Source organism: Pezoporus occidentalis, unplaced genomic scaffold (assembly GCF_034315485.1).
Source record: "Pezoporus occidentalis ecotype Australia unplaced genomic scaffold, CSIRO_AGI_Poc_V1 ctg15, whole genome shotgun sequence".
NCBI classification, from domain to species: Eukaryota; Metazoa; Chordata; class Aves; order Psittaciformes; family Psittacidae; genus Pezoporus; species Pezoporus occidentalis.
Window position 1 is genome coordinate 9,187,675 of NW_026913316.1, and position 16,617 is coordinate 9,204,291.

At 36.6% G+C, this 16,617-nt stretch overlaps 1 protein-coding gene across 4 annotated transcripts in view; it reads right to left on the reverse strand.

Moving 5' to 3' along the window:
• Positions 1-16,617, reverse strand: part of PTPN3 (protein tyrosine phosphatase non-receptor type 3) — a 153,992-nt gene that overhangs the window by 76,565 nt on the left and 60,810 nt on the right. For all 4 annotated transcript variants that reach the window (XM_062610971.1, XM_062610970.1, XM_062610972.1 and 1 more), the window contains exon 2: positions 5,934-6,088. In XM_062610971.1, the coding sequence (XP_062466955.1) occupies positions 5,934-6,088 (155 nt within the window). The remainder of the gene's footprint in view (positions 1-5,933; positions 6,089-16,617) is intronic.

Sequence of the window (16,617 nt, forward strand, 5' to 3'; positions counted from 1 at the left end):
CCATAACCAAGCATCCTTCGTCATGCACAGCCACTCTGCCCTGCAGCTCTGTTCAGCACCACCAATGAAGTGGGCTCCACTATGAAGACCTGAGATCTGCTGTCAAGATATTAACCATATGTGTACACAAGAGGGCCCTATGAAAAGGGCAGACATCACCTTAATCCTCTGAAATAATGGGCATTTCCTCATGTGAACATCTTTAGCACTGTCTTACTATACATATCATACTCATTTCCCCAGGGTTGTGTTTCTATAAGCAGAATATTAAAATCCTTTCAGGTGACATCTCATGACACCAGCACTGCTCAGAAGCATAATTGCACATCTATGGTGCATACTTCTGACACGAGCTAAATGAGCAACTGAAGTCATATTGTGATCAAAACCAGTAATTAGAGAGGACGAGACATAGACTTGCTTCTCAAGTTTCATTACAAATGGGGCAGGAGAAGACCACAGAGGGCAGATTCTTCTGCTAATTTTCTTTTCTCTCTGAATTTCAACACTTCTGACTCCTTTCTTTGCAACAGCATTATCTCCTAATTTCCTTCTCATTTTTCATGCTTCTGCTCCTTCATCCCATTTCAGATACCTCCATCCTCTCTCTCCCCACCTTGTCACAACTGTATGCCCCCTGTTCCCCCCAGCACACATGAATTGCTATGCTTCCTGTTTCCTTTTGAAGACAAGCAAGCTCCCTGCTACAATATTCTTGCTCAGCAGCTCAAGCTCTTTGCAATGCTCCCGTGAGTTTACATTAAAAAAAAAGTCAGCTACTCAGACAGTTCTATTCTCCTCCACCTACATACCTACTATTTCCTTCTCTTCCTTCTCTCCACATTTCCTACTAAAAGCAGTTTCTAACAGTACTTTTCTGTGGCTCCAGCTCTTGCTCTCTCGTATTAAAAGCACAAAGCTTCTTACACAGTGCCTAGATCAAGTATCCACTCCAGAAATCCAAGTTAAGTACAAAAAGTCATTTTAAATTGTTAAGGTCTTCTTCAGTTGTTCGAATTCCAAAAGCCAAAGATTTTTGTTTTTCCTCAAGAAGAATCTATATTTACTCAGCTTTGGCTTTATGAAACACCTGAATTATTTTTTCAGCCTATACACTTTAAAGTTACCACACAGCTCACACCACACAATCTTCAATCTATATTGCATGTAAACAGTTTTGAGATGTAAAGTGAGGCAGGCCAAGCATGTCACATGGCTGCTTTAGAATCTTGACATCCATTCCAATACATTCCATAAGACAGTGTACTCAAATACTACACGTTAAGTGCTTTACAGCACACTATTCTTACTGCCCTCCACCATAGGAAAAAGGCAAATCAATGTGAACACTGTTCAGCTAAACTGGACATTAGAAGAAAATTCTCCTTAACCCTGTCAACCATTACAGCAAGTAGTTAAGGCATTCTTAATAAAGCTCCTGCCTTTCTACAATGAGATAAAAAAGACAACATCCACTTTCCACACTAGCCTATTCTCTTGCAGTGACACAAGCTCTTAAGTCTTTTTTTCCTACTAAAAAGAAACATTTCCAAGAGGTTTGCTTGTTTGTACCAGAAATTTTCATTTATTTCATCTTCCTGACATCTAAGAATCCTTATTCCGAACTGTTAAAAGCCTTGCATCAACCACCACATAACCACATTCACCTTCATTTACAGTCTGCCTTGAAATATATTTCACCTTATGTTGGATAGGCCAAAAATTAATATTTAAAGAAGTCATAACTAACACCTATTAGCTTCTGCCTATGCCGCAACAATTTCCTGCAGTATTTAGGGAATTTAGATTAGTCAAGTTTAATTCTAGTAAACTACACCATTTTGAAGAGAAAGAACCTATTCACTATTTTTAATGTCAAGTACTGCCTAGAAGCTGGGGTGATCAAGACCCACTGTTTTAAGTACTGTATAAACCTAAGTTGAATACTCTCAGATCTTTGATGTGAAGGAGCAAATATGCAAATAATCCTTTTCAGTTTGTTAACTTCTAGAAGGTAAGTGGTACAAAGTGACATTTTAAGAGGACAGTGCAACATCCCCCTGTAGCACATGCCCTTGTCCCTCTCCTCTACAAGAGCTCTGCTTCCACTTTCTGGCAATGACAACCTCAAAGTTAAGCACCACCTAAGCTTTTGCAAATTCAGTTTCACTTCAGACACAACAGCCGTTGCCCCTCATGTGCTGTTTGAAGTTGTTCTTTCCTAATTTAGCCTGTAACAGTCATCTACCACCAAACAGCTTGTGTCCTTTGGTCCTCATATGCCTCTGAGCTTTTTCTTTTAATTTCCACGCTAATTTTACACACAGCTAATTTATTTGCTCTTCTGCAAACTGTCCTTTTTTGTTCCTGGAATTTATTTACTCACCTGATACTCTTATTCAGTGCATGCAAGATTTTGTTTAGCTAGAATAAACAGAAGAGTCTCTTTTTTCCTTGGGTCCTGACTTTTGCAGAACATCCTACTTATACTTTCTTTGCCTGCCTGACTGGAACTTCCCTCTTTCATCTGTGAGTAGCCAGGATCCATATGTGACATTCCCTGGAAGATTGCCTCAATGCCAAGACTAACACTGTTAATACTTCCTTGACATTGGCTGAAGACTCCTGTCTAGTGCTTAATAGTGCTCCCCTTTTAGGAACAATAACACGAGCAGCTCAGCCTGCAAACTACAAGTGTTCTCCTCTGTTGTCTGCAACTGAAAATAGAGCTTAAAACTCCCCCACTACATCATCTTATGAAAGCTATCGAGTTTACATTACTGATTTCCCTCACTGCAATTACTCTTTATTCAAGATAACCTACCTGCTACCTCAGATTCCTGTATCCTTTTTATTGTTAAGGCCTCAAAAGTTGCATTTTTGATTTATTGGAAGAGATTCAATAGCAACATGTTAATGAAATTTGACAGTCAAGAACCCTATTAATATCCCTGTATTCTTTTAACATCTTTTCAGCAAGATCTACTGCCACCTCTTGAGCCAGCTCCCTGCTATTCCCATAACTCTTTTAGATTCCATACACTCTAGTGTAGTATTTTCCTATATAAAGGTCATACAAAATATTTATCCAAGCTCACAGAGCTCTGACCGACTGCATTTCCTCTGCGTCAAAAATGGTTTAAAACAACATATACATGAGGTTAGTCATTCCAGTTCTAACTTCAGAAAAATTTCACCTCCACTAAGTCTTTCCTTCAGCATTTATTATGAAGTCAGGCCCTATGAAAGGCTAAGACTAACAAGCCTGCTGTAGGTCAGATCACTTTCTCACTGTCCCCAAAGGCATCATCAAATTTCATACTGCCTTACTGCTTTGCAGTCAGAGTATACTAATCTCTGCTTCAATATAAAACTAAATATTTGTTGCCAGCCTGAAACGTCATACAGAAGTTCTAGCGATATGCAAGGACACAGATCTCATGTTGTCAAACAATATCCATCAGGAAAACTTAATGACAGAGATCCAACAATTCCACATCATTGCATTTTACTATGAGTGGCTTAAAATTATAAAACTCACACCCATAAGCAAAAAGAACCTGTAAGACACATATCTCTGCCCATAATTTGAAACATACCAACAGTAACTGTTGGTTTTAATTGCAAAAATCATGTTTCTTCTCAAATACTGGAAGGAAAAACTTAACTGAGACGGTGGGGAAGGAAAAGTATTCCTTATGATTTACATTTCAAGTGTGAAGCTCTTCTCATTATTACTGCCTAATCATTCTATTTCCAGAAGGAAACCCTATTACCAAAAGCCAACTTGTTAAAAAAGCAATAATCACAGGTACTAAGACAGAAGCACAACTCAAAGATGATGCAAAACAGTATGGAGCAAAATCAGATCTATAAATCAATGTCTCGATTTGAGAAAAAGTTTCTCTACAGTAACACAGAAAGGATTCACACTAGCAGGGAAAATCTGTTCAGGGCGACACTATTTTTCCTTCGATACGTGCCTAGCTGATTTCCAGACTGACCACAGACCCGAGCTGCTCTTTGCTAACAGACATAAAACTGAACGATGTTGGCAATTAAAATAAAAAACACACGCTCAGTCAAGCACAAATTTTTCACTATGCTGAATTTTTTTGTTAAAGTAAGCAGAACTCGGACACAAATTTTATGCAGATGGCTTCAAGCCCTTTTAAGAAGTGAACCTTGCAACACAACCACTGTGGCAAAGCCTGTCCTTAGGCAGTCATCAAGGTGAGGTAATCAAGAAAGGCCATCCTAGAAGATAAGTGAAGGCTTTCTCTGTAGTCAGTCCTGAGAAGAAAGCTCAGGAACATAAATCTTCTGGTAAATCCTTTCCTTGCATTAGCCCATAACACAGTGGGGTAGCCATGCTCCCTGCTTCTTTTCAACTGAGCAAGAATGGGGCCTTCAGTACCCTATGACAGTTCAGCATTATAGCTGCAGTAAAGGAGGCCTTTCCAGTTCCTGAATGAAGGAGGTAACCAGCAGGAACACCTGTTGAAGGCAGCTGGGTCTGGAGTTTCAATGTGGTTCGCATTTATCCTATTGCATTCATTCCTCAAAGGACAAAATGAGAAACAAAGTTCACTTCTACAATGCTGGACTTCAGGCCAAACACTAAACCTAAAGCTGTGTTAACACTTGTTTACAAGGAAGAATTAGGCTACTATGCATGGATTTCAAAAAGTTTAAAAGTCCCAATTTTTCAAAGATCTTTGTGCAGGGGGAAGGCAATTATGCTAGCTTAGTGATAGACAAGGCAATCCTCTAGAGCATTCTGAAGAAAAACAATGGGAATTGTATACTGATGTGGTGCCCTTTCTCTTAAATACCTACTTTCCTTGTACTCCAGTCCCCAATGTTAGCTACTTCAAAAACACACAAACACACAAACATATATCAATACACATACATATATAGTAGATAAAATATATACTAAATGTGAGCCTAATTCTGTATATATTAGAAAAAAAATCTGTTTATCTACCAAATAATTTCTATTTCAATAAATATCCAACAGATAGAGTTAAAAATTAAATTAGTCGGCACACAGAACTGTAGTCACACTTAGGAAAACACAGTTTTCAGGTGAAGTTTTTAATCTCCTACAATAAAGTACCACATAACATAGGAGATTCAACAATGCAGCTGTCCCAGCAAAATGCTTCTTCTCAAATAGGGTAAACTGCTAAAACAAGTATCATATCACAAATTCATATGATTTACTTGAATTCATCCAGTTTTCTGCATAGTCAGATAATTATAGTGCAAATTGACTGAGGAGTGAAAGTATTTCCTTTGTTTTCATTTAAAATTAACTAATAATTTTAAGCAGAAAAAATGGTTACAAACCATAATATCTATAGGATAAAATACAGTAAAAGTGTAGAGTACAAACCTCCATTAATCCCCTTTCCCTCCCCGCTCCCAAAAAAACTACACTGAAGTACAAAAGACTGAACAGATCTGTCCTACTAAGCCATGACATCTTCACTATTCACCACATCTTTACATTTCAGAAAACATGTACTGACATCAGTACAAGGCCTCCTCATTTTAACATTACCAGTGCTTTGATGAGAGCAGAAGCACATTCAAATTTGGGAGTCCCCTTTAAATATGAATTACTTATTCATAGCTGATAATGATCACGAGATCTGTTTCTCCATGGTTTCCATATCATACAGAAGACCTTTTCCCAGATACAATCTGCACGCAATATTTTGTGATGTTTCAGCTGGTTGACTTTAAAGAAAATTAAAGTAGCACTTCATAAATCCATTTCAGAACCAGTAATTCTGCAATTTGTAATGGCAACACTTCATCTTCACCATCTTTTGGAAATCTCATGCCACAGGGTCCCACATTTGATATTTAGCTTTCAAGCAAACTTCTATGTATTTTTAAAAAAAGTAGTTTTCCAAACTTACGTTAACTTTGAAGCTTTGTATTGAGCCATCCAAAAAGTGGACGTTACAGATTATCTCCGACCGAGTTTTCTCTTTGGGTAGTTCTGATGCTCGTATGTTATTTATCCTCCCACCTAAGGCCCGTAAACGGGAGTTCATAACTATTGCCGAATAACCTGCGAAACAGAAATTATGTTTAACAGCAGTTTTTATAATTCACTATGTTACATCTATGGTTTTGCAGAGAAATCCACATCATGCAGACTTTATTACACCCCAAATACCTATAATAACAAATGCTTGTTATAAAAAAGAATAAGTTGTAAAATTAGCATGCTGTATACCCTAACAGGAATGCATATATAGAGGCACTTCCATGTTCCAAATGTGAACATTCTAAAGGGAATCACAGGTAACCTCTGAAATCTATGCTTATGTCAGGCATTTGGCATTGCTTTAATTTAAATCGGTAAAAAACCCACCCAAACACCTACTATCAACCAGGAAGACAATGTCAAGACAAGTTTTTATCCTCTGTAGCCAGTAGATCTCTCACCCACTTACAGATTTCCTGCATACTTCTGTATTTACCATACAACTTTGTTTACTCTTAACTTACAAAACAGCTTGTTGTTAATACAGATCACATCCTGTCAAACAACATTTTGTTTCAGGAAAATATATATACACAAACACCATGTGCAAAGCAACCAGAATTAACATCAGAACATGTCAATATTTTACAGCCTGGCATACATAAATTTATGAAGTCAGAAATTTGATTCCAGGAAGAACATTCACACACATACACACACACAAAAAAAGTTTTGGTTTCTTTTTCCTGTTTTGGAGAAAATTTTCATGAACACCAAACAGCTATATTTATGGATGCAAAAGAAAACAAAATGAATCCCAAAGAGAAAAAAAAAAGCTAGCCATTGAAGTAAGAGAGTAATTAAATACAGTCAAGCCTGTAAACATTTCAAGCTTCTCTTCACTGGATCAGTTTACCCATTAACATCAGGGCATATAAAGCCAGTTGGCAAGCAAAACAGAGGATAGTTTTCCAGCTTAATTACCATACCAATTATCACATTATACCTCACTTATTAGAGGCTAACTACAAAGAGACTTGCATACTATGAGTGTTTCCTAGACTGCTGGCCAACCTAGACAGGGCCAACATCAGGACTATTATGCAATCTCCCCTTATTTGTGTATCTGCCCTAAAACATAGGCTGGCTTTTCTTTCAAGCAGATAAAGATGCTGAACAATTCAGAATAAAACAAATTCTGAAACAAATCTACACACACCCCACCACAAAAAGCAAACGTGAAACGCATGAAAAAAAACATACAAAATTGTACAGAGCACCAGGCGCAACAAAGGAGTGCAGTGATGCATCCTCCTGTAACAATGTGTAATTGTTACAATTCCCTTCTCACAGAAAACTCAGAAGTTGGGCACACAAAAGAATTCAGCTAATACTCCCTCATACTTTTCTTTGACAGCCAAATGACAGTTTGCTATCGTGTATTTTCTAAAACAAACACTCTAAGTTGCCAAGCCTGATTTATTTAGCCAGCATTTCTTCTGAGGAAATCAGCAGTATTTTCCTATTATTTTCCAAAGGTGTGGGTTTTGTTTGTTTGTTTGCTTTGGCATTTTTTGTTTTCTTCTGTTTTTAAAGGAGGGGGAAAAAGGTGAACTCTTTAGGTGAATTCTGAACAGTATTTCCATATAAACCATTATATATTCCTATAGCTTTGAAACTGGTTCTGATATAAGGTTTGCAGTTTGCCATGTTTTGTTTTTGTTTTTTTTTAATTAATCAAGGAAATGGGCTTTCTTATTCAGCAATGATTGTTGATAACTAAAACATGCAGTCATCTAATGACAAGGTTCATACAGAAGGTGAAGACAGATTACAACTGTATACAACGCCTTCAATCACACGTTCTCTAATTTTCTGGCAGTTAAGTTTTAAACTACTTATTCAGCACTGTGTTCACCTTTTACCAAACAGCCAGGTGACTACACAAGTCTGCACAGTCTTTTTGCCCCTTTCCATCCCCCAAAGCAAACAGAAAAACCCCGAAAGTTTTCACTTGCAGAAATAGCTCTCTACCAATTAGTCCACTGATGGGCAGAAGGAAAAAATCATTCTTCATTGAGGAGAAAATTATTCTTCAGCCACTAGATGAGAAAATGGTTTTGGCAGCTACATTCAAAGCTTTGTCAGCCTGGCCTTTGGGGCTCAGTCCACATTGCAATGCCTAACGTTCCTGGAGCTTACAGACTTTGCTCTTGGGAAAGCGCTATTTGACCACTCTGCTCATATTCCCCAACCCTTTTCACTTGCCGCCCCGAGTGCTTCTGATCTTATACTTCCACTGTTCCCTTTTAATATGGATGTTCCCTTCCACCATAGCTGGGTTGCAGCAGAGAGCAACAACCACAACGTATCTTCAACATTCAGCTCCTGATCTGACTGGAGAAAGCAAGAAAATCCCACTGAGCCCCCCAGCTTCTACTGCAGAGTGTGCTGTAGGATAAGCCATGCTTGGAGACCCTGTGGAAATTTTGATACCTTATCCTAACCACACTCCAGCAGAGCATTATTTTTTCAACTGTTATAATACAGCTAGATCTTGACATTCACTTTTCAAGCTTCAAATATAAAAGCTGATAAAATAGCACCAATAACATCTATATATGTGCACTTTCTACCTGGTGAAAAACCAAAACTAACAAAAACCTGCCAAAACCAAACCAAAACCAAAACCATAACCATAAAAAGCTCTCAACTCTTACTGCTGTGAAAAAGAACCCCACAAACCAAAATAAACAAATTGATGATTTCTATTTAACTGACCGGGCATAGTAGCACAGGTAACTACAGGTCCATTTCATGCCAAGGTCCCTCTTGGTAGAAAGCCTAGCATGTCACCTAGATAACCTAGCCCACACTTCAGGTGGACTTGGTAGGCTAGGTTTAATTTTCAGATTAGGTTCTATGTTCTTTATAACTTAAACCCCTAAAATGTTTTCTCCACTTACGTATCTAGTTCTACATGAAATTCAACAATTGCCCCTGATAGTCTCTAAACCTAAGCCCAGGTGTCCATTAAATGCTGTCAACTATCCCGAAGATGACAGGAATTTAATCCTAAAGCTATCTGCAACAAGGATGAAATTCCGTTTTGAAGTTTTTCACTAAATAACAAGAATTATGAATGCTATCAAAGAGATCATACAATGTGCATTCTTATTGCTGAACTCCCGTATGTCTTCCAGCAGGTCAGACCTGTTGTTTTCTATGTCATAAAGCTGTTAACAGTCTGTCTGGCAACATTCATAGAAACTACTCAAGAATTAACAGTAATACGCACTTGAATGTTGTTGTTCATTATAAAATCAGAGAGATGCTTAAGTTTTAGATAAAGGTTACAGTTGTTTTTTATGCTTGTTCTTTGCAGTTACTTTTGTTTAAACAGTTACTTTTGGTTTAATATCTTCAGATATTAATATCTTTAATATGCTGGATGCCCCAGCTGAACCAATAACTTGGAAATTCATCACAAGAAATTCAAACACACTAGTGTGACCAATTCACATGCAGTTCACAAATGAAAAAGTGGAATTCCTTGATTTTTACAACTTTATGTAAAATCAAACCAGTAACACATTGAAAGTTCATGGTTTGCGTTTACAGCATTCAAAGAGCCCCAGCTGAGGCTGTCCTTGACAGAGCCAGCTGACCATGGAAACTGTGCCAAGGTTGGTATAAACAGCTGAGTGTTTGGACACTACAGCCATTGGTCAACTGGAGCTCAAATGGCCTAGTCAAGCCTCAAGAAACTGCCACCAGCTGGGAATCTCGAGCAGGGAACACCAGACCCTCTACTTCCCACCTTCATGACCCTCAACATTACTTTGCAGACAGTAAGCTCCTGAAAGGGCTATTTTACGGGCGTCACATCACAGGCACCAGGTTAACATGCTATATGCTCAGTAAGTCTGTAAGGAAACAATTCTGTGAATCCCTAGTCTAAAGAGCGAGGGAAGGAGAACAGAAGAGGTGAGCAGCTCAGTTATTAACACCTGCTCTACTACTTTTCTTCCATATACGACCTGTGTTTAAAACTGTATTTTAAATAGACCCAGGCTACTGAAATGGCTTATCAACCCAGTGCAATATAAATGGGTACGTGGAATCACACAAAGCAACCCGCAATGGCAACTGCTTTTGGGACAGGCGAAGGGTCACTGAGATCTCAGTCAAGACCAGATGCCAGCTCTAAACACCAGCAATCAGCCTCTAGTCATGAGCAACCAGGACCAGCCATCACATGCAAATCATAGCTCCCACTTTGTAGCCTTGGGCAGGAAGGTAGTTCACAAAACAAACCAACAAAAAACTCGGAGACATATTTGAACATTATCAATAAATGAGTAGTTTAATTATTATTCACCTTTCCCTAAAATAAACATCTCAAATCCAGAAAGTTGAGAGTTATATTTTAATTTAAAAAACAAAACAAGCTAAACCACCCCAAAACAGTTATTTTCACCCTTGGGTATAAAATAAAGACGTGGAACTCTATCCTATAATCAAACCATGCAACAGGCTTACAGGAGCAACAAATACAACTACAAAAAGAAGTTAATGTTTTCCAAGTACATTAAACACATTTCTGGACAAGTTTGGTTATGCATGCCTTCTCCTACAGTAACGCTGCAGTCAAGCAGAACAAAAATAACTTGTTTTTCTCATCTTTTGTATTGCAGACTGACTTTTAAAAGGACTTTTTCCATACCAACATTTAATTTCTTTCCAATTCGCTTATGAATAGTTAGTAAAAGAAACCTATGACCTGATTTTCAGAATAACTATCATTAATGCGCTTGTTACCAAGGAATTAAATTAAGTGCAGGTTTGCTGAGTATAAATTCAAAGACCTTCTACATATAATCACACCATATATAACTGTGAATAGGTTTGGGTTTTTTTTGTTTGTTGGGTTTTGTTTGGGGTTTTTGTGTGGGGTTTGGGGTTGTTTGTTTTTTTTTGTTGGTTTTGGTTTGTTTGGTTTTGTTGTTTTTTTACTTTACTATGAATTATTCATTACCATAATTTCATTGGGTAAATGGGGAAATTTCCACTCATGCAAGTAAGTGCACTCCTGCTTTTTCTAGAAGCGAGTACTGCACTCCAAGTGTTCTCAGAGTTTCTTTAGTCATGACTGAAAATGTACAGTTACATGTCAGGCTCTTGAAAATTGTAAATGTTACAGAACCTGTGGGAATGTCATTTATGGAAGGATAGTGCTTCTAACCCACTTTCACTGTTAAAGGGAAAAATTTGCACTAAAGACATGGGCAAGTCTTGTTTGTTCTTTCAATAATAGTTACATTTTATAGTTACCTACTGATTTCTTTCAAAGATATGAAATAAAGTAAATGAGAATAAAAGGAAGTATAACAAATTAAAGGTTTTGTATCAACATAGAGCCTTAAGACAACCAGTACAAATGCTCTTAAGCATGCATCAGTTTTGCCTATTTGCTAGTTAAAATAATCTCCCAAATTATTATCAGATAAAATAACCTTAGTCAACCTGTATTTTTTGTACTAATCTATATTCTGATTCTTCTTCCCATGTAGTTAAGATTTTTTTAAGTTCTTTCAAAGCCATATATGTTATCAATGAATCTTAATGAGGGTTAAGTTATCCAGCCAAATTTTCTGAATAGAAGACTTGAAGTTTAACTCAACATCTATGAAAACCAATTTCTGTTTTCACCTTCTACTGAGGAAACACTTTACCTTTTCTACATTCCCAATGAGAAACTAGATGTCACCCACGAATATAAAATTCTATTCTAACTTTTTGCAGGAAAATCCTTGAGGTGTTTAACCACAATGCAGTATTTACACGTTTCCATACAAATTACAAGGCATTACTAAAGCAACAACTGAAGTAAACATTCTGAGCAATGTGTGCAGGTTATCACTTGCTCCTTACCTATAATTATTTCCCACAAACTTTTCCTGACATATTGATCATAAATTATATATAAAGTAAATTTGGAAGCTAGAAGTATCACATGATGAAAATTTGCATCACTTCAAAAAAAAAAAAAAATCAATTAAACTTTAAACATAGAACAAGCATGAAAGCCTTAGATGATTAAGCATTACCTCTTACAGTGTAAAAATGTCTCCAAATTGAGATATAAAGAATGAAAGGCTTCTTGAAGCATCTTCTTAATTAGAACCAGAATAAAGGTTAATATCCATGTTGAAAGTCTGTGTGTATCTTTACACACACAATATCCAAAGCAGTAGCTGCAAGGTTTCTAACTGTCACTCTTAAGACAGAGTGCAATATCATTATAACAGAAGCTCTTCACCCCAAACTAAAATCAATATTAAAAAAATTAAGAATTCAGTTTTCTTATATTTGCTTTCAGTGGCTAACATCTGTGATAAATTCCAGAATAGCAAAATTATTTGCCTGTCATATATATAATGACTAGGTCTAGCAGAGCATTCTGAGAATATATGTTATTAAAAATTGCATGGATAAGGTTTCAGTCATTCTAGTCATCATCATAAGTTTTCCAGAAAAAAGAGAAAATGAGCCCATTAGAAAAAAACAAACAAAAAAACACCAGGCATTTTAAAGTTAGAACTTAAATAGGTATGAAAATACTTATATTAACATATATTCTCACACATACTGCCAGCCCAATATTTACCAGAAGTCCTACAGAGTAAAGAAAAAAAATCTTCCATAGTAAAATATAATGATACCTCTTCTTCATCCAACAGCTTTTTATGCTGGAGTTCACCCACAAATAAGCCTTCAGGGTAGACCGTGTATATGATATTATCTATTTGCTTATTTAGGAAGTACTTGAAAGCATTTTAACTTCAATGAAGGTAGTTATGAAGAAAAAAAGCTTCGCTTTAAAAACAAAACCCAGACCACAAGTAATTTTGAATACTCTTTCCTTTGCTAACCTCCACAAAATTAGAACCTAACTTTTTATTTTACTTTCAAAAGCCAGTAAGTAAGTAGAAAAATCTAAGCTTTTCCTTAGATTCCTTAGGAATGATCCTTAGATTAGGATCATTCCTAAGTCTAGAAATCAGGTAACTACTGACTGCTCAGTAGTTATTGCCTCTAAGAAGAAAATCCAATATATGCAGTTGAATAAACCAAAAACATCCCCACACCACTACAAGAGGTTAGGTGCTTAATTAATGCATAAGATTGAGTTATTAAGTGCTTTGCAAGCCTTCTCTGCACTTCACTTAGCTTTCCATTATAATATATCTCTGGTAAACTTGTATTGTGAAGGGTTTTCAAGAAAAATCCAGCGATGTTGAACTTTGGATTCAGCAAGACCACACAATGTCAAAGATGGACTGGAGAAGATGGCCAGGAGAGGAAATAAACTTGAGTTTTATTTCTAGCATCACGGTATGTCTTGATTGACATGTCCCTAAGATCCCACTAAGCCAACAACATACTGAGGGCAATGCAAGCACTGTGAGAAGCTGCAAAAACCTGGTGGAGATAAGCCATGCAGCACAGTAAGCCACCCATTCTTAATTCAGTTCTGCTGTCTGCTATGTACGTATGTACACTCACACAGCTGGACTGGGGTTACCACTTCTGTTGGGAGCCATCCAGTCTCTTGATGAATGGCAGAGAGGGACCTGACGACAGACTCCGTGCTCTCAAAATACTGTACAGATGTAACAGAAAAGGCTTTGCTCTCTTCAGACCATTAATTATACATTAATATTGGTTAAGTTACAGAAAGCAGAGCTGCACTTACTGTCACAGAGTAACAACACTAAGTAAATTAATTATCCTTAAAAAAAAAGGAATGTTCATGTCAAATGTTTGTTCTTTATGTATGTATTTATATATAAAAATTTTACATATATATATTTTATTTTTTTTCATGGAGACAAGTTTTAGAGACAAAGACTCTACTTCAGCTTTTCTGAGATCTTTCTTCCTCTTCACCCTCACTTTTATTTTTTTTAGCAAAAGGTTTAACATACCTGCATCTTACAGGTTTTTACCTGCAAAATCTTAAAATGTGTACAGCTTGAGGCATAACACTTTTCCTCTGAAGACTGAAGAGGACAAAGACTGGCTAATAATAAAACAGGACAGGCAGCTATTATAGGTTTACAGAAATTATTTGGCCAAAACAGTCATATTCTTTACATAGTCATAATATTTACATGTAGGGAAAAAAAGAATTATTGCAGCCTCTCGATATGTTCAACAGCAAGACTAGTTATCTGAAAACTTAATCTTGAAATCAGATAACCTAAAGTTAATTAAATTCTAGAAGATCTTATTGGTAGAAAACCAATACTGACCATCGATTTCACTACTCGGGTTCTTAGCATCCTTTAATCCAACTTCTAAGAAAAATACTTTTGCCACATTTGCAAAAGACAAAACCAGATTGTATGAACCACCCTCCAAACTTCAAGGGTGTGAATCTGGTCATGCCAGCTTCTCTGATGCTGCTTTACACACAGAAAATGAAACCATGCAGCTAAGTCATGGCAGAATCAAATGTGTCATCTTACACAGCGTGAAGCATTACTGTAAGACTCTGGACACTGGATTAGCAGTAGTTCAGATACCATCTACTGCATGCAGAATGAATAAAAAAAGAAAAATAAATAGGAAAAAGCAACTGAAGTAATAGCAGATATCTGCTTTCTACAGTGTTCAAGTTCTACATAATACCTATAAGAACAAGGCATATTTATAATGATTTCACATTTCAGTAATTTTTATTGCTCATGTGAAAGATCTTTGTGGTGCTTATTTTTAAAAACCCGTTTAAAAAATAACACTTTAAGCCAGTGCACTCAGGGCAATAACAACTCATTGCTCCATTTCCTGCACTGTGCCAATTGAAGAATTCAGGAATTCTATGGCTTCCTCTATCGCCTGCCTCAGCTTTTTAACAGCACCACAGCGCAAAAGTAAACAGTCTCTTAAAAAAAAACACATATCTATCACTAACTTATTTCCTAAATAAAGCCTTTTGGGGGGCTACAAACAAGACTGCATGAACTCAAATTAGAAGCTGCAGATTGAAAGTCAAAGTTCACCTTCCTCAGCTTGAGGATCTTATGTTAGTAACACTGAAGAGTGGAAGGAAATGAAAAGCTGAGTCAAAGTGGAAGCTGAGCACTGCAGTGCCCAAAGATGTCCCATAAATAGTTCAGGATAGGCTAAGCTATACAAAGGTAATTTCTTTTAAACCTAACTGCCGTATTGTTAAATCAAATATGAAGCTGTGTCCACACCTACATCATTTGGGTAACCAAATAATGTCATTGGTTTATATATAATAAGTGATTTATGCCTTCAAATTTTTAAAACCATATAAGCATTCACAGCTGAATTTTACATAAACAAGCTACTAAAATATTCTGAAACTTCAGGTATCAAGTTAATTACCATAACAAAACTGAAATATAAAAAGAAATCATATTCTATTAGTAGGCAATAAACTGTATTTCATGAACTACTGTATGACAGCTGAGAACCATCATGTCCATTTTACTACCAAGTGAAATCGTGGTAATTAAGCATAATTTTAATCTGCATTACAGATTCAGGAAGGGGTGTACAAAAAATAACCAAACACTCCCTCTAAGGATTAAAACAGATATATACATAATATACTTTTAAAGGGAAAATTCCACTGTTTTACTATACCCATAGTATGATACTAGTCAAGCAGTCTAGGAACTACTTATGCTACTTCTACTGATTTTAAAAAGTCAGAAAAAAATAAAATAGGGATTATCCACACCAGTGTCACACTATCCACTATGGCTGCAGGTCAAGATTTCTAATATTGCTCACGCATTAGCTAGAACAGTTCTTATTGCTTCCACAAGCCTCAGAAGCAGGCAAGCAATAGCCAAGACTGATGACACCATTTTTCTGCTGCAAATGGCAGTCAGCTGATGCACTCAAACAGGTTTAAAGCCATTTTTAATTATATGCTAGATTTTCATTAGAATTCTTGATCCCATAGTAGACAAACACAAAGTTTTGCACTGTTACCCAAGTGTTTTTCATTCATGGTCATTACTCTATCTGCTCCTCAACACAGGATGGTGTGCTACTCAAACTTGAGAAGAAAAAGTTTCATCATGAGCAGGAAAAAAAACTCAGTCCACATGTTTTGCAAGAAAACATTCCTGCTGGAGAAACATCCAAATCTCAAAAGAAAGCCTATCTAATGAAAAAAAACGGTCTTTAGAATTAATATGAATTATCTTCCCACATGCAGACTTTTATTTCAGACCTTAAAGCTTGAAACTTCATGGATCTACGTTCTATACATTCATGCTTCATTTATTTTATAATCCATGTTCTGCTACATACTTTTAAAATATATTGTCTCAAGCATAACAGATGACTTCTGCTATAAAGCTCACAACCACAAAAGGTCCTCAAAGAGGCCTGGAAGAAAGCACTGGAATTTGTGCAGTTAACCACAGAAAGAAGGTAAGATGGTAGAATAACCTGGCCACAGTAAATCTTCCTTTAAAAAAAATAATAAATAAAAGTTGTTCTCTTATGGAGGGAAATTAAAACTGACAACCTAACTTCAAGCTATAAGGACATAAAAAATA